The sequence below is a fragment of the Anomalospiza imberbis genome, chromosome 20 (assembly GCF_031753505.1).
Source record: "Anomalospiza imberbis isolate Cuckoo-Finch-1a 21T00152 chromosome 20, ASM3175350v1, whole genome shotgun sequence".
Lineage (NCBI taxonomy): Eukaryota > Metazoa > Chordata > Aves > Passeriformes > Viduidae > Anomalospiza > Anomalospiza imberbis.
In genome coordinates, this window is record NC_089700.1 from 7442933 (window position 1) to 7462398 (window position 19466).

At 45.7% G+C, this 19466-nt stretch overlaps 1 protein-coding gene across 1 annotated transcript; it reads right to left on the reverse strand.

Moving 5' to 3' along the window:
- Positions 1-1797: 1797 nt before the first annotated feature.
- Positions 1798-17551, reverse strand: BLMH (bleomycin hydrolase). The gene is made up of 12 exons (XM_068210518.1): positions 17426-17551; positions 16766-16963; positions 16284-16393; positions 15498-15639; positions 14192-14280; positions 12811-12903; positions 9110-9265; positions 8427-8585; positions 8262-8329; positions 7736-7853; positions 5990-6059; positions 1798-2398 (listed from the first exon to the last, which is right to left on the reverse strand). The coding sequence occupies exons 1-12, from the start codon at positions 17436-17438 to the stop codon at positions 2247-2249; spliced, it is 1368 nt and encodes a 455-aa protein (XP_068066619.1). The 5' UTR covers positions 17439-17551; the 3' UTR covers positions 1798-2246.
- Between the last annotated feature and the right edge of the window lie 1915 nt (positions 17552-19466).

Sequence of the window (19466 nt, forward strand, 5' to 3'; positions counted from 1 at the left end):
GTTTAATTTTTTATCATCTCTGAACCATTTCCTGTGAACTGACAAGGGTTAAGTGGCTTGTTCCTCCAGCACACCCTCAGGAGAACTGCTGGGACAATTCATTGGGAGCAATCCCTGGCTGTGAACTCTCTCCCACACACCTGGGGAGAGACTGAGGCTCTCCTTGGATCCAGCTGTGCCTCGTGCTGTGCAGGACCCTGAGAACTTCCTCAGGCTCAGGAGGGAGCACATGGCAGCTCCATCATCACTCAGCTCTCTCCAGCCTTGTCTCAGGGCTGCTGATCTCATCAGTGAGCTCTCCCTCAGCACAAAAGGGCAGAGTGACCCAGTGAAAGTCACATCAGCAGGGAATCAGTTCATGGAGAATCATTTCATCCACAGATTTTACCCACATTTCAAACTACAGGTTAAAAACAACCCCAGCCACCTGTAAGGTGTTTATGGATAACAAGAGGCTGCAGGCACCAATCCTCACCATGGCTGTCCTCCCACAGGCAGAGGAATATCCTTGACTTGGTGGCACCAGCACAAACCTCAGAACACTTTGTTCAACCCAGAGGAAAAACCACAGCTCTGACCTTGGCATCTGCATTACCCACCTCCCCTTCCCAATTCCTCTATGGAAAGAACTCCTAAAATTGCAGGGCATGAAGGCAGAAGTGTTGCTGCCAGATTGGCTTTGTTCCCCATAACGTGTTTCAGCCATGTGGATTTTCTGTGCTTATTTGAAGGAAAGGAAAAAAAAAAACCCACAATACTATTGTATAAAGTGTACAGGGAAATATCTGCGCAAGAACTGGGGAGATAAGCACAGGCTGGACAATAAAATACTGAAACCAACAAAAAACTGGCTTGGAATGAGTTTTGAGTTTATCAAGCTCAATCCTCATCAGTGCAACCACCAGCAACAAAAATGTCAGTTAAACTCTGGAGGAAAAGTTAATTCTCCATGGCTGATATTGTACTCCTAGATAGCACAGAGGAAACAGAAGAACTGGTGTTAAAGTCCTAAGTAGAAAGATCTTGAAGGACTAAAATCACTGACCTTTTGGAAGAGGAAAAAGCCCCCAAAACAACCCATGCATTAGTCATAATGAAAATATTGTGCATAGCACAGCTTTCCAAGAGATCTGGCTCCGTGTCAGAGCCACCAGGGAGTACAAGAACTGTTTGCTTGCCTTCACTCAAGTGACAGCACAAAGTGGAGACTGGGCATAAGACCCCAAAAGGGCCCCTGGAGGATCATCTGCGGCATCCCCCTGCCCAAAGGAGGATCAGCTCCACCAGTGCCATTTCTGTACCCATTTCTGTTCAAGGTCTGTGATGGAGGCACCACACCCTCATTGCAGCTCTTCCCATTCCATCAGCTCCATGCACCTCTTTAAAAAAAGAAACCAGAACTGTCCCAGTCACTTTAGAAAGTGTTTATTCAAAAGCTTCATAGCACCATCTTGTTTTTTAAAACAACCAAATAAAATGCAGCAATTAAAACGTTGTTTTTTCTGTTGAGCATGACACTAACTCCACCTGTGAACATATTTATGGTTGTTCTTGCTAAAATAACTGAAAAATAGCGCTCCTGTGCACACAGACATAGCACTGGCCCCTGGGGGGGTTATCCAGTCCCAGCTCAATAATGGAAGAATAAAACCAAGTGGAACTGGTTACCTCAAGGAAACCATTCCCCTTCCCCAATTCTGCTCAAAGAGAAAATTTTCTAAAGGTCATTTTTAGCAGTTTCAATTCATACATCCCTCCAAAATTTCAGCAAAACTAAAAATGTAAGTATATAAAATATTTTTGGGGAATTCTTTTATAGGACAAGCCAGACCATAATTGGTTAATTATCTCAATATGTTTGCTCTAACAATCACCTAACTATTGATTCTAAAGGGCCTTTAATGCCCATTTTTTCCTAGGGAAAACATCAGTCAAGATAATTTTACTACATTACTACGCTGATTCGCATTAAAAATTTAAGGTAAAATCAAACTGCCATTGACAGCACTTATCATCTGCTTTCATTCTGAGGTTTTTTTTTCCTTTTCCCTTTTGAGTTTTGGAGCAGCCTGTCTGAGAGCTGGGATCAGTGAAGCGCTATTTCCCAAGGATCCTTAAGTTACATTTCAGGAATAGGGACCAGGCCGAGGGCTTGGTCTCGTTATTGTTTGGCTATGGCTTCCGACCACTGGAATTCTCTATTGCAGCTACTTCTGATGGCCATGGGGAGGCAAATGCTCCGTGCTTCACTTGGCCAAAGCCCCCATGGGGTCCCAGGCTGGCAGAACAATGGGCTCCTGCTGCATCACGGCCAGGATCTCCTCGGGCACGTGCTTCTTGTCCACCACCACCTCGTACACGTACTCGGAGAACCAGTCATCGGTCATGATCAGGTAACCTGGGGGGGAAAACAGCATCACAGCACAGAGGCACTGCAGGAAAGCAGCCACAGACAAGCCTCACCTATGGATGATGCATTAAACAGGTCCTGGTCATGCTGGTTATCTCTCAAAACACAGCAAAAAAATATCTTGAGGAAGTTAACATACAGGATGTACTTTGTGTGCACTGAAAGGTCAGGCAAGAAGCCCACCAGGAAAAACAAGAGCCAGAACATCCATAATTTATGTCTGCTCTGCTAAAATGGGCATTGAGACTATTCAAGGGAATTACAAAGCCTTTAAGGCAGAATGTAAAATTATTTGAATCTATTTGAGGCTTTAGAATTTTTCAGGTGATTGTCAACCTGTTCTAAGAAAACTTTCTTGGTTTAGTTTTTGCAGTAAGAGGCAGCCACTGCTCTCCTCAAAGTCATTTAAATAACACTTAGGCTGAAGCAAATCCTAATTATCTCCCTTAATATAAAAATGAGACAGCAAACACCCCTTGAACTGGGAGTGAGGGAAGTCACCTCAGAGGTTTTAGCAGAGAGCTGCCACTGGAAAGAAGCTATTCCAGGTGAAATGGGAATAAGACTGGCTGTGAGAAAGGAAGCATTTAGGAGAAAGATGAGAAGGCTTTATGTAATAAAGTTCCTTGTGTCCTTATATTGTATCATCACACAATCAAATGAAACAAGAAAATGTCCAAAGAATATGGACAATAAATGCATATATCTCCACCATCTTGTTTCTAAAGCAAGAGATCAGATAATCCCATAAATTAAAACCCCTATCAACTGTAACCCAGGCTAGAAGCCATTTTGGAAACACTGCCAAAGGGAGCTGCCTTGATTATCCTCTCTTCAGGATATGAGTTCTTGGGACACACAAAAACCTCTCCCTCCCAAGAGCCAGTAAGTAATTGCACTTGAGAGGATTCATGAACTCTGCCTCTGACATCCTGTCCCTCGGAGCTGATTGGGATCGCAGCGTCTGAGCGGGGAGGAAGCGCCGAGCACGACTCCAGAACATGCAAATACCTCAGGTTTGGGGAGGCCTGGGCAGTGCAGACCCACACACACATCCTACACACACCTGGGAAGCCCCTGAAAGTCCCCAGAGGGCCTTGGAGAAGCCACATTGTGCTTGTGCGGTAACTCCTGCCTGGGGAGAGCAAATGAACAGTGCCCCTGTCCCAGGACACTTTTGGGATGAGATGCACAGACAGACACAGGGTGCCTACAGTTAAATCCTTGAAATGCCTTCCTGCAGGAGAGCAACAGCCAATACAAGACATGAAAAGCCCAAAGGCTGCTGACTTCAAGCTGGAGATGCATCCTAAAAAAACTCCTTTCATGCCAAAACAAGCAGATGGACCCCTCTCCACAGTGTGATTTAGTATTCCCCTCTTCCTTGCTTTTAGAAGAGACATCCGATGGGATAAGCTGGGTTCAAAGTTAGGTAATAACGTCCTGTGTGTCCCCAGAACAAAAGACTGCTCAGAGTAATTACACTTGCCAGTGTGGCTGAAAAACAGCCAATAAACCAGAAAGGAAATATTTGATTGGGAAGCGACTTTTTTACCACAGAAAACAAGCAGTGTTTGTCAGCAGCTGTGTTCATTCCTTGAGGAAAAACACACAGGATTCCAGAAACACTTACACAAGATATATAATTGCAATTACTAAATATTTAGGAGAGGCAAAGCTGGGCTGGTTCACAGGGGTTCCCTTTCTCCAGGACAAGCAGTACCACAAGGTTTCAGTTCTGCCCACTCTGGAGTGTGAACATATAACTGACTCCATCCCATAATTCCCAAACCAGGAGTCCCAATCTTTCCAGTCTTGCACCATTCCTGTCAGGTGGCATCTGGCACCCTGGACTGTACTTGGAAGAACAGGGAACCCCACATGAAAAAAGACTGCTCTTTCCTCACAAAAAAGTAATTTCTTTGCTCATTGCTTAATGGCTCAAGTGCAGTCCCTGGTGTTTTGTTGCAGGCTGGACCCTCAATCAGCCTGTCCAAGAAACCCTGGGAGTTGGGGTTTACTCCTATCCCCACACCCAGCTGGGATGTGCCAAGTTTAGCAACATTCTTGGCTGACTCTTCACTGATGTGGACTCTGGTTTGCTGGACTTCCCCAAGCACGGCTTCCCAATTCCTTAACAAGGCAGATAAGATTAAAATCTTAACTCTTATCACAGTGAGACTCAGTGGCACTGCAAGACAGCTCAGGCAAACTCTGAGTCCTCACCCTCCTACACAGCTACTACTGGACACTGAAAAATGGAAAATCAGGGCAGGAAGGAGAAGAAACCTCATAAAGTTGAGTCACAGTCCCTGAAGGGATTTAAGTGATGTGTAGATGTGACATTTGGGGACCATGGTTCAGTGGGGACTTGGCAGTGCTGGGTGAACAGTTGGACTCTTTTGGACCTTAAAAGGGTTTTTCCAACCAAAATGATTCTGTGACTCAGTTACCTCTCCCAGTGTTTGAGAAGGAGCCCCGGAGGATGTGTCCAATTGCCTTTTGCTCCAGAGCAGCTCATTTGGTCATACCCAAGAAAATCACTCACAAGAAAAGCAGTCTGAAATAGAGGCAAGCTTCCTAATTCTGATGGGATTTTCTGTCAAGGCATTTTTTCCAGGGAACTCCCTGAGCAAAACAAAGCATAGTCAGAGAGCAAGACCTTCCAGAGCCTGTGGTGTCCCCTGGCACAAGGCAGATAAGGGACAGTGACTCACCCTGTGAAGTCCACACAGATGCCACGGGGACAAGATAGGGCAGGGTTTATTCAAGTCACTCTGGGCTCCCATTTTATTTCAAAGGAACAACCAGCTCCTCTTACACAGCTCTAGACCTCATTCTTGAGAGGTGAGTGTGGATGCTGCAGCACACAAGTGCCACAGCTCAGTCCCAGCCCAGCAGGCACCACTTGTAGCAATGTCAGGGTTCAGTTGCTGCCCCGTGACATTGATGTTACCTCAGCACTGATTTGGCTTCTTTACTTAATCCAACATTCCAAAGAACATTTCACTACTGTCATGTTGCTGAGCCTTGAAGGCTGAATGTCAACAGTTTCATTGTTTTGTGAAGTCTGAAGATTTTTATTGGAATATTTTGCTGTGAATGGATACAGTTAACTCAGAACGGAAACTACTTCAAGACCAAGAGGCCACAGCATAAATTAAGACACTTCCAAGAATATTCTATGTTTTCCTCTGAGTTGTTCATGTTATTGAAAAGCTTATAAATAAGACCACTTCCTAAAACAGAGTTCTTCAAAAATAGTCTATTCCCTGGAGAAAACCAAGACATCCTGGGAAAGTTCTGCCACGCCAACTCTTACAAGCACAACATTTGGGATTAATGTGCAGCAGAAAAATGTGGCCAGCAGTGACTTTTTCCTGGGGACACAGAGTCTGGCCTGGCACACTTGCCACTGAGGCTGTGCCATGGCTGAGCCCACATCTGGCCTGTCTCACTCAGGAGATAATAAAAATCATGGAGATCTCCTCCACTCCACATAGGAAAAGCTGCCTGATTGTCCTTGCCACGTCCTTATTTCCAAACATTCAGCTTTCTGCTCTCATGACTAGAAATTACCTTTATTGCCACGGTCTTCGCCCCAGGAGTTTTCCACTCTCCATTTTTCAAATGCATCTTCTTGTCCATCCTGTGCCAAAACAAGCCCATGACATTCAGTGGTGAAGGAGAGGCCACACCTGAGCAGGCAACCCCTTCCACATCCAAATCCAGCACCAGGGAAACACAGAGCTCCACTCCTGAGAGTCCCAATGGTTTCTTGCTAATGGCTGGAGAAATGCCATTTTATAAAATACTCATCTACCTACTTGGATAAAATGTGGTGAAGCAGAGAGTCTGCAATCAATACTTATTTCATCAGGAAGCTGAAATTCAACTAAATTCTAGTTTGGACTGAACTGACTCACAGAATTTAAGCTGCTGTCCCTGTCCCACATCAGGGCATGGGGGAAATTAAACACAGGCTGCACAGCTTGCCTGAGCCGGGAATCAGAGGAAAAGAACAAGGAACTGTCAGAATTCAGAACAGCATTGGTAAGAGCAAGTGCAAACCCTTGAAGAATCCAGCTGAAGGACACAGCTCCAAGTCTGGTGCTGTGCAATTACAATATTTTATTACAAAAAAACTAACCTCAAAAACGCTCCATAAATCCATTTTTAATATTGAATGGAATATTGTTGTAATGCTTCTATTCTCCCTTGAAAAGAGAGAACTGTCCTTAAGATGGGACACTCAAGAGCTCCCAGATCAAGGATGTCAACTCTGGATGCTCTCAGAGAGAAACTGGGAAGAGCACATTCATGTACAGTAACTTTTTAACCAAAAGGTGCATTTAATCCACATCAAGTTTTGATGTTGGAAAATTGTAATTTTTTTTTTTAATTTTCAAAGCCTTTTGATAAAAAAGTAAGTAAATCCAAAATATTACATTTTACAACTCAGCTTCTCAAAGCCCCTTCAGATTAAGATTTAAGTACCAAGTACAAAGTTTTCCTTGTTTTTCAGTTAGATATTTACAGAAGTGTTCATGCAATCTGATACACAATGGAAGTGTTAAGAGCACAGAATGCAGAAAACGGGAAAAAAATATATTGAGTTGTAAAAAGTAATTTGGAACATTCTTCTGACTCAGCAGTTCCATCTCAAGTCTCAAAACTCCACAGCTCAGGCAAACTTGTTCAGTGCTGTGCAAGCTGTTATTTCTCAAGCCAAGGTCAAGCTGGACAGGAAGAGATCACTTCAAAGAAAGTTTAATAATGACAGCTTCTGGAAATAAATGGAAACATCAACTTTGCAGATAGCCCCGAGTTGTAAGTTTTTGCATGCTTCTTTTTACTTCATTATGTGCTTTGTTATGGTGCCAGGAGCAGATCTAGCTGTGGACTCATCTCAGCCTGCTGTTTGCCACAGAGCTATGCTGGACACCATTTCCTCTCCCTAATTAGAGGTCAGAGATCACATGCCAGGGAGCTGCAGGAGATTAAACCTGCTGCAAAAGGCCTCCTGCCAGCACTTTAACAGGAGCTTCAGGCTCTAAGCCAGACTGGACTAACCATGCAGTGGTTGTCCAATCAAAGTTTGTGGGTAATAGGAAAAGTCCTTTGACATGTCTAAAATGCTTCCCTCCTTGTTAAATATTTATAGTTCTGAACACTCAGACACAAACAACACAAAGGGAATAAACAACCAGACCTTGTGCACTAGGGGGCTGTGGCACACTCTGAGTGAGCCCAGGACACAAAGAAGCTCCCAGGATATTCCAGCACATCCCTGCCAGCACCAGAACTCCAGGAGGGAGACTCTACCTTCTCAGTGACAGCTGTCAGGACCATGGCATGGGTCATCAGGGATTCTCCAAAGATCAGTCGTTCTGCTTTGTTCATGTTCTTGATGGAGACACCAAACACCAGCTCATGATTAAATCTAGCAGAAAGACAAATAAGCCACATGAGAAAGGATGCAGGGGGAGTTCTGACAAAGTCAGGGAATCAGGAGACTGCCCTGTGCCAGGAGCCACTGCACAGGCATACGAGTTCAACCAATTTTAATGTCAGAATAAGTGCAAAACCTGATCCCTTTAGGAGTCTCTCTTACCATATATTAGACATTTAAATAAGTAAGAATATTTAACAACTACTCACAGAGCATCTTTAAAGGATTCAGATTAAACTAACAAGTAAAAAAAATTCTGCTGCTGCTGAATTACTTAAATTTACTCTTTTGGGGTATATAATCCAAAGTATGTACAAATCAGTTCTTTGAGCAGCTAAAGGACTGTTCATGTCCTCAATGAGTATCCCAAATGACAGTCTGGTTTGATTCTCTACTCACATATTCAGGTCATTGATTCCCAGCTTGCCATAGAAGTGCTTTGCCACATCACAGCCAAACCACACAGCCTGCAAAGAGAAGGAAGGGTCATGGCTGGGCCAAATCCCAGGAGTTTTACATGGCATGGGCTGCACTGTGCCATCCACAAAGAGAAACCAAACCCACCTCGCCATCCTTAATAGAGGCTGCAGCCAATTTCTTCAGCACCTCCACAGGCTGGTTGTTGTAGAGAGTTTTCCTTCCTCCAGCCATGTTGCCCAGGTACTCCACTGTGTAGAGCCTGTTGTAGGGATTCTGGGGTCGAGGGTCATTCACTAGACAAATCTGCCAAAAAACCAAGATGTCATAAAATAAGGTGCAACGTAACTGAAATCTTTAAAGATTGAACCTGGAAGGATTTCAGGGAATGGCTTTTGTCCCAGCCACCCAGCCATCTGTCTGCCCCATTAGCAAACAAGTCACTTGGCTGAAATAAGAGGTTACTTAAGGTTGTGTTTGTTGGGTTGGTTTTTTTTTTTTGCTTTATTTTTACAAGTTCACCTCGTAACTGTGGCAGAGCAGCTCTGTGTGTTATTCCTTCTCTAATGTCTGCCTTATGACCTATTACAACTGATTAGGTCACTGCATATTTTATCATTACAAAACCATCGTGGACTGCAACACGAGATCCCAGATAATCGAAGGGTAGAGCACAAACAGCACAACAGGGAGAATAAACACACTGACTTGGGCAAGCTGTGCCCATCCCAGGTGCTGCAGCTACAGGGGAGATACACACTGGCAACAGTGGAAAAGAAATGGCTTAGCAGCAAAAAAGGTGGCCTTGGAAAGTTTTCAGCATCCCCAACCTTGTCCTCCATGTTGAAGTAAGGCTTCACATGCTCGTTGTAGAACTGCACCGGGGTCATGGGGCCGTATTTGTGGTAGTTCTTCTCCTTATCCCGGAACTCCCAGCAGAAAGTCTCTGGAGGGCTGCCCAGGCAAGTGCTCACTATTCTGAATACCTGCCCAGAGAAGCAAACAGCTGTGAGCCTGCTGGAACATGCAGCTGTGCCTCTCCTACCACAGCAATGCCACTGGAGCATGGATTGCTCCACGTGAGAACCAGCTGGAGAAATGGGATCTTAACGGTCATTTTTGAACACATGAATAAACACACACATCAATTATCTGCATTCAGCTCCTGAAATCTTGGTGTTTCAGAAGTTCAAAACCAATCTGAAAGGCCTCAGGAAAATCAACAGAGCTTCTTTCTCCACTCTCACACTCCATGTTCTCAGGCAAACCACCAGGCAAAACAGAAGCTTACAGATTATCCTAGGAATGCAGCAGCCCAAAGGAAAATACAGGACACTTCCCAGCCTTGTTACAACATTTTGTAAGTAATTCTGAAGCTCCTCCAACACTGCCAGAGAAACTTTATCAAATTGATTCTCTAAAGGCTTGAGAACAGCATCACCTGTTCCCATGCAGATCACATGTCCCATCCAGAGATAAACCAGACCTTTTAATGAGGGCATTTTATCCCAGTGTTTCCCCTGTACTAATTCATTTTTTATTGTAATGTTTATTTGGATTTCAAAGATGGGCCTTTGCTTCTTTTCAAAACCCCAGAATAATCTCCTCATCTCTTTTAATACATTTAACAACATCTGTTTAGGGCTGAGCTGGCAGGTTATGCAATTTAATTCCATCTCCCTGCCTGCTGCCCATGACATCCTTTGCAGCTGGCAGCTATCTTTGGATTTTTAGCACAAAAAGTTGACCAGATTTCAAGTCATCAGCCTCCCTGTAAATCAGAATATAAAACTGCACTTCAGAACCCCTACTGTACTTTCTCACGGGGCTTATCAGAAAATGTGCCAACAATGGCAGTGTAACCACATGAGTGTCTTTAAAGATACAGAGCAGGACCTGCCACAGGTACTCTGGGGCCAGGGAATTTAATCACACTTAAATGGGTTTGAATCTGTTCTATTTCAGCTGACACTGATCTCCAGCTCTGTCCATGTCCTGACCACAAGTCTCTTCCTTGCAAGGAACCATCAGGTTATTTTAAATAAGAGGAGAGGGAGTCAAATCTCAGCTGCACCTTCTGCACTGGGATCCAGCTCCTGTGGTCTGTGCCAGTCTTCCCAGCCTGGCAGACTTCACACTTACACAGCAGAGTAGACACAATACCTTTCCCAAAGCTGATTTAACTCTTTCTGGAGCTGATCCTAAGGTTCCAAAAGAACTAGCTGTATGTTAATGTGCTCTTTGTGCTGGCAGCAAAAGGAGTGCAACGCTCCTGTTAAATAAAGGTGTTCTTGCTCCGAGCAATTTAAGAAAACAAGTGAAAAGATTAATTACAGGTTGAAACAAGGGTGTGGGCATAAGGCTTCTACTGCAGGAACTCACACATTTCTCAATAAATATGGTAAAAAGCAAATATAAACCCCTGAACTACTATAAATATTTAATTTTGCACAGACTGCACAAAAGGTACCATTTGCTGTGGCTACACCCACATTACCTCAGATAACCGCAAGCGCTGAGAGATGCGGCCATGAACACAAAATAAGCAAGAAGGAGAAAAAAAAGGCTCTCCTTGCCTAAAAGGAGAGCAGCAACCAAATGGGCTCCAGCCAGAGGAAGGAAAATGATGGAGACGAAGTCTCCAGTTAACAGAGGCACTGGAGCCTGGAATGGCCTCCCTCAATTGTTTTGCCACTACACCCAACATAGGCCCCGTCTTCATATCTCACAAGCTTCCTCTACCAATAAATAAAATAAGCATATTTAAACTAAAAGGTGACTTACATTGCCCTAGTGACAACTAGAAGCAAGATAAGGCAATGATAGAGTGGCTTGTGCTAAACCCCAGAATGAATGAGGAGGGGAAAAGGAGGACACTCCTGATAAGGAAGAGCCTGCAAAGGAGAAGAGCAAAGGAAGAAAAATTCTATCACATGAACTGCACTGATTTAAGCTTCTGACCCGCTGTGCACTGGTTTGATAAGAATGTTTATACAGTTCTGGAGTGAATATTTAATCCCATGTTCCACAACAATTGCCCCATTTCAGCTTGAGTGCTGCTCCCAGCAGGAGCAAACCAAGATTTTCTATGCAAATAGAACCTCCCAGAAAAAAAACAAGCTCTGGTTTGCCACAAAAATACAGAGGCAATACCACTCATACACATCTAAACACGTGCAAGTCACCTTTACTACTGCAGGAGAAAATGCTGTGTTTACCTCAGAGAATTAAGCACAACCATTTACAGAACAGACAAACTGCAATCAGTTAAGAACCTCTCATGTCAGTTCCAGGATCTCTTGTCAGAGGGCAAGAAGCTCTAAATTAATGAAGAAACATTTAGCAGTGAACTGTGTGTCCCTGCCCTAAGAATGACCATCTCTAGGAAGCTTTTGATGTTTGCTGCAGAATCCCTCAAGGGCTTTTGGACACACAGTGCACGTAAATTACATTAATTCACCTTTGAACTAAGTGCAGATTGGCAACATTCTGGGGTAGGCTCAAAGCACAGCATTCTTAAGGCATGAATTTCACAACAGTTTTGATGAAACCCAAGGAACACAAATCAGTTTTCTTCTTCTACCCTAACCTTTAAATTAGATAAAAAGAAGCTACAGAATTTTATATGAAGTGCAAAGATTAATTTCCGAAACCCAAAACAACACATTAATATGGAACTAAAACTCTACAGAGATGGAGTTAGGTAGGTTCTGCCTAACAGTGATGTTCAGTGGACTGCAGAAAAAGCTAACACAACAACAAAACATTTGATTTCTTGACTCATCTCAAGTCATACATTTAACCACCGTGTCACTTGGCATTGTATGTTTGAGAAATAAATTAAATACGTACTTTTTTTAAAAGTGCATGGACTTGGCCACACTAAAACAGCCCCAAGTTTAAGTTATTTTTGGCAGTTTAATAATCAAGTATGAGGAGCACAGGATGAGAAAAATGATGTGGGTTTGTGTGAGCAGGATGAGGTTCAGGCACTGCAGACACACTGACAGTGATGGAGCCAATTCACAGCCAAAACCATGCTGCAGCTCATTCCACTGCTGCCCCCCAGGATCAGCCCTCAGCTGGGCTCAGCCTTGTGCAGACACCTCCCTTTTGTAGTTCTTTTCTGCTCTCTTGTGGGCAATCCTTGCACAACACTTGTGCTACAAGATTTGCATTCAAAGCCATCAGAATGCAAATTTCAACCTTTCTTGTTATTTCTAAGAGGCCACTCTTAATCTCTCAAGGGACAAAATTCTGCTTTTCCTACAGCAAGGGGCAAATATCTGTAAAACATCATCATTCTGAAACCTATGGATTCAAAATATTTGTCTGGAAGGATTAGAAAAACTCAGGATGAAGTAAGCAATAAGCCACTGTAAAACAAATTCACTTGAACAGCTCCAAGAACACTTTGTTAAGCAACAAGAGGCACTTGTTTTGGCTGATCCAACAGCTACACAACAAAAGTAAGGAATTTCATCCATTCCAGCCCTGTGTTCCAAGATTCATGTCACACCAGTTTATTTACCTCTTCTATCATCATGTCCATGGCAGCACAAAGTTCTCCTTTGCTTCCTCCACTTTCCACCATATTTCTTAGCCTCAAACAGTATTCTCTCATCTGTTTAAAGAGAAAGTCACTTTGTTGTAAAGGGTGTGAAAGGTGTCACCTGATCATTTTCAGGACTTCCTACCTGCTTTTTTTCCAGCACCTATTTTACTCTTCACAACATGTTTTCAAAATGAAAATACCTTTCAGAAGCTTCATTAGAGATTGTGTCATTAAAAAATAACAGGATAATTGAATGCTGTTAAAGTAAAATACAACAAAAAAATTAACAAATAGTCACAATTCAATTACCATTTCCAACCACTGATGTGAGGCTTGCAGCCATTAAGCTCTTAAAGCTTGATTTCTCTCAGTCCCGTAAGTGATGCCACAACATCCACACACACCAGCACATCTGTGACTCACAGAACACACTTTCTTCATACTGTCCCATTTATTTTGCAATTCTAATGCATAATTGATCTCTTGGCTGATGAAAAGAAAGGGGCATTTCCCCACTGCATGCACAGCTGCAGTCAGAGCAGCACAAGCTTCCCATTAGTGTCACCATCCATAAGGCCAAGAATAGTGATGGGGCTCCCTCAGGACCAGCTGCTTTGCCATGCTCAGGATTAGAACATTAACAACATTTAAAATGCCCAAGCTCATTCCACCACGTATTTTGCAATTTTTATGTGGATTTCAGCAGGCAGTTTTCCCTGAGCATGGAGCATACGAACTGGAAAAAATGTAGCAAACTGTAAAAAATGTCTGAATTGCCTTTTTCATCTAGCTACCTACACCAGCCTCTTCCCAGGCTAATTCATTTCTGCAGTTCAGGGAGTGAGTTAACACCTTCCTTCAGACAAAGCTGTGCACTTCTACACTGAAAGCTGATTTTTAACATGCAGTGTTTTTAAAATACATTTTTTTCCTCCATCTTTTTCACCACATTTGGCAGTCATCTCTAGAAACCTTGGCACACAGGGAGATGAGATACTGAAAGGGTGGGAAAGAGACACAGACATCATGTGCTAGTTTTGCAGAAACAGATTTAAGCAGCCACATGTCAAGAAATCTTTGGGAATCTGAGGGTTAGAAATAACTGCTATTAAAAGCACAAAAGGTACTTTCAAGCTAGTGAAGCCTGACAATGGACATCTTCCATGATCTCACCTTCCTGCTCCACGTTTCAAGATTAACATCAGACTTTGCTGAGACTTTAGGCTGCTTGTGAATAAATTTAAGTTGCTGAGATGTACTTAACACTTTAGTCAATAAGGATACGGTGGTTAGAAACATTTGGAGCAGGTTCATTCCCATCCCCTCCCACAAGTTTTATCATCTAAATCAATTTTACCTTATGATTCAAGATCTCATTCATCCTTCTGGTAGCCTCTGTGGTGTGAGACTCTGGGAAGTATTTCTTGGGGACAACACCATACTTCTCTAAAAGAAATAAAACTACAGGTTAACAATTGGCTTTTTCACACAATAGATGCTCCTACTGCTCATACCCATATGAAAGATTAAGAGTTTGGGTTTGTGCAGAGATTATAACAGAAAGGCTCTTATTTAAAGGTTACAAGTGCCCAAAGTTTACTTTTTAATTTGTGACTGAATCTTGACCTCTGGTCTGCATTCCACAGGGATCCCAGAACGTGAAATCCCTGAACTATTCAGTATTATTTAACTCAACACTTAAAAGTTCCGAATTAATTAGTGCTTTAGGAAGTCCTGTTCACCAGGAAAAAAAAAAAAAAAACAAAACCTTGATTACTTTAAAATTAATCTCCTGAAATACCTTCTAAAGAACTGGGCCTCCTGTGAATCACTCCATGTAAATTATCTAAGGTTAAAACTGACTTCCCAGTCTCCTTTCCTCCTCAACATTTATAAAACACCAGCAGCAGCTCAATGGCTTCCTACATTAGAGTACCACTCACAAATCTCACCATGCAAGGCTCTGGATGTAACAGCAGCAGCCAAAATCTCTGCCCTGATTAAGTATTTATAGTAATGGGATGAGGAAAAAAGTAACCTCGAGGCTTCAAAGAAACAAATTTCTTTTGTGATTCTAAATTTGTATAATCACCCTGTTGATTTACAAAGGTGTCACATTGTTTCACAACACAAATGAGAGCAAGTGCTGGTGTAATTATGTATCTCCAGCTCCTGCTGGAGCTTTGTAAGACCAGCAGTGCCACATTCCACATCAATTCCTTCTCACTGATCTTTATACCAACTTCAGGCTGCAATTCCAAGTAGTTTTGCTTTGTAAACAGCCCTGGATCCAGCAGTAGCTTTTCCCTTACCACGTGCCCTAAAGACTGTACATGGCTATAAATAAATGAGGATGAGTTGATGACTGGAGGAAAAGGGTATTGAACCCTTTTATTAAACTGAAAGTCAGGGCTATCTAATTATTTGCTGAGCTTTTATCATCAACAGGACTATGCAAAAGTGATGCCAGACAAGATTTAAGCCCAATATTTATAATTTGGCCGCAAAAAAGTCATTAATTTAAAAAAAATACAGTGGTTAATGGCATCATGTGCCTTAGCCAATTCCCAGGTCTCAAGCTCAATTTTTTATTCTATTCCATTCCCCATTTCTCAAAGCAGGCTGCAGTTTCAGGAAGGGCTCCTTGTGACCAGGTCTCTCACCAATAATGTTGACCAGCATATCCCACTGTCCACCATCATTCGTAGGGTTGGAGAGCAGGAATTGCACCAATCTTCCTTCCACTGGCTCCTTTTTCTGAGCTGTTTCCACAAATGCATTTAAAAAGTAGTAACAACGCTCAACCTGAAACACACAGACAAAAAAACCCAACCCTTTTAAGTCTGATATATTATGCATTCATTAATTGCTGAGTATTCAGTTCTTTGCAAGTACAGAATAGATGAAGCAACTTTCTGTTCATCCAATGAAGTCCTCATTTTCTCCTCTAGCATTCCAGGGGCTACCCTATAAAATTCTTTGTTAGGCCAAATATTTAGGAGTGACTTCACACAGAGCTTGAGGACAGGGGAACAGGGAACAGGAAGTCGAAGTTATGCAATGAAGCCTGACCCAAACTAGCACTAGATTTGCTTAATTTCCCCTAGAGGGGAGAAGCAGGCACACAGCTCACCCATTAGGTCACAAGCACAACTGAAACCTCAGAGCTACAGTCATGTTTCCCCTGAACCACCAACAAGTAACTTCTGAAATATACAGAACTCTTCAAAAAAATGACTTCTACTACTCCCAAACATCAACATCTTGACAACTTTCTTCTCAAGCTGAAAGTCCCAATTTGCTCAACCACCTGCATGTAAAATGCATTTTTAAGGAACTTTTGAAGTTTCTTCTCATATGTGCTAAAACAATGCAGCCTAAAAGAAGTTCTGTCCCAACACTAACACCTGATTGCACAAGCAATCCTACAACAACCTACACAACTGTACCTTATCCCAGAAAAAGAGATAGGACTGGCTGAACTCAAACTCTTCAATGTTGTATTTCTTCATGAAAGGAAGACGCATTGCGTTGAGGCAGGAAAAGATCCAGCATCTCCCTGAGAGATCAAAGGAACACGAATTAAACTGGAACACCTGTGCTCAGGAGCTGCACAACAATTTCTTTTACCACGAGATTCATGACACAGTTCTGCCTCGAGCCCTTGGCTGGGCTTCTGCAACACCAAAAAGCTCTGACGTTGTTCTGAAATCTTTTATTGCAAGCACATCTCTCAGTTACACCATGCAGAAGGGAAAAGAGGCAAACGCTGCAGGTCTAACGTGTTTTGCGAACTCAGGAGGATGCTGCAGGAATTCGGCTTTTCCCCGAAGCCCGGACAAAGGGCTCTGGAGCAGCAGCCGCTCCCGGGAGCGCAGTCAGTGTTAGGAGTCAGCCCCCAGACACCGCCCCCGGCCCCGACCGCTCTTACCGGAGTTCTTCTGGTTGGTGACGGGCTTGCCCTCGGCGGGCACGGCGTGCTGGAACACCTGCACCGTGTCCTGCACCACCTGCCGCTGCAGGCACACCTCCAGCGGGTCGTTGCATGTCGCCACGTTCTGGGCCAGCAGGAACTGCGGCTCGGCCCGCAGCCGCCGAGTGAAGGCGACGGCCTTCTCCGTGCTCAGCCCTGCGGGACACCGGGGCACGGTCACCGCCGGGGCACGGCCACCGCCGGCCCCGCAGCCCGGTAACACACACAGCCCCACTCCCATCCACCGCCGAGGTAACGGTGGAGCTCCCGTCCTGCCCTACAATGGGCGCCTTATCCCTGCCCACAGCCCCCGTCAGGTCACGGTAACGCCTCTCTCCCCCCGGTAATTCCCCCCTGCCCGACTTATTGCTGAGGTAACCATGAGTCTCCCACCCCCCGGACTACATACCCCCGGTAAGGGCCGGTAGCCCCCTCCCTACCCCGGGAATTACCGTCCCCTGACCCACTGCTAAGGTACCGATAAGCCCCCCCCCCCCCCCCGCTCTCATCCCCGCCATAGACAAGATCCCCCCCTCCCCGGTAGCCGCCCCCCATCGCTGCGGTACCGCTGTACCCCCTCCGCCCGTACCCGCCCCTCACGGACGGACCCCCCCTCACCGCGGGCGTTCATGGCGGCACCGGCAGCACGATCCCCAGGCGGAAGCGGCTCTTATAGCGCCGGCACCGGAAGCCGGAAGAGGGGCCCGGGGCCGCGGCCGGGGGCGAGGAGGGGAGCGGCGACGGGAGGGCGGACGGCGAGAAGCGAGGGACACGTTTGGTGCGGGGGAGCCGGTGGGACGGCCCCTCACAGAGACCCCTCACACTGGCGCCTCACATCGGTCCCTGACAGCGAGCCCTCACACGGACCCCTCTCACAGGGAGCCCTTAAACCGGCTCCTCACAGGGATCCCTCACAGGGACCGCTTACACCGCTCCTCACAGGGATCCCTCACAGGGACCGCTTACACCGCTCCTCACAGGGATCCCTCACAGGGATCCCTCACAGGGACCCCTTACACCGCTCCTCACAGGGATCCCTCACAGGGATCCCTCACAGGGACCCCTTACACCGGCTCCTCACAGGGATCCCTCACAGGGACCGCTTACACCGCTCCTCACAGGGATCCCTCACAGGGACCCCTTAAACCGGCTCCTCACAGGGACCCCTCACAGGGACCCCTTAAACCGGCCCCTCACAGGGATCCCTCACAGGGACCCCTTACACCGGCTCCTCACAGGGATCCCTCACAGGGACCGCTTACACCGCTCCTCACAGGGATCCCTCACAGGGATCCCTCACAGGGACCCCTTACACCGGCTCCTCACAGGGATCCCTCACAGGGACCCCTTACACCACTCCTCACAGGGATCCCTCACAGGGACCCCTTACACCACTCCTCACAGGGATCCCTCACAGGGACCCCTTAAACCGGCTCCTCACAGGGATCCCTCACAGGGACCCCTGGCACAGATCCTCCCACCGGCCCCTCACAAGGACCCCTCTCACCGGCCCCGCTTGCCAGCCCATCACAGGGACCCCTCACACCCACACAACCCCGGCTCCAGAACATTCCACACTGCCTGCAGTCCGTGGCCTCCCCACCCCGAGGAGCGTCGGTGCTGGGGGCTGTTTGTGGCACAAGCTCGTGTCAGTGCCAGGGGCACAGGCTCGGCTCTGCAGCGCTGGTGTCACCCTGGGTGAGTGGCACCCATCCCGAGCACCCCCATCCCGCTGTCCCCAGCTCTGTCTGCACGGTGTCCCCCCCTGCGCTGCGGCAGATCAACAGGAGGGTTTGGGACAGCTCTCCACAGCTGCTGGTGTTGAAACCAAATGCCCAGGAACATGAGGTGGCACCGCTGTGGCACCTTGAGGGACCTCCCTGAGCACTGAGTCAAGGACACACTCTGGATCACATTCCAGATCAGGCTGCAGAATTTTCCTCTTCAGAAGATGCCTGCTCCTCTGAGAAGAGCACTGGTGTCTCAAATTGATTTACAGCACGCAGAGTTTATTGACAGTATTAGTAATGGACTATTCCAAAGCATGATGAGGCCTCAACAGCTTGCCAGGACCTTGAGAAAAGTGCTTGAGTGGCACATTTGTTGGGGGAAGGGATGGATGGAAGTGTTTTCCACCCATCGTGGTGCTGGAGCTATCACACTGGACCTTCACTGTGTGTCATCGAGCACTTGGGGCTGCCCCAAGCCCTGGTGAGCCACAGAGACTGGAGGTGCAGCAGCAGTGCTGAGTGCCAGGCAGCTTTTGCCCTGGCAGGAGAAGCTGAGATGCCCACAAGATCATTGGGAAGGGGCAGAGAGTTGGGTGGCCACCACCCCAACGCCCTGTGGAATGGCATTGCAGGACAGAAAGCAGCTGTCAGCCCAACACCTCACTTTATTTGTGTGCATCAGCATCACAATGCAGTAGAGATTCCTCTGTAGACTGATCCACAACACACATGCCTGACTGCACATGCATTCCTTGTTGGAATAAGCATGGAGGGAAAGAGCTGGCATCATCTCATGCAGTCCACCTGCCTCAATGGTGCTGCAAGGAAAGGTTCCCAGTGACCAGTTCTAACAGTTCTGACCCTCTAAGCAGTAGCTTAGAATCAACAGATGCAAAGAACCACTTATATTTTGGGAAAAAAAAAAAAAA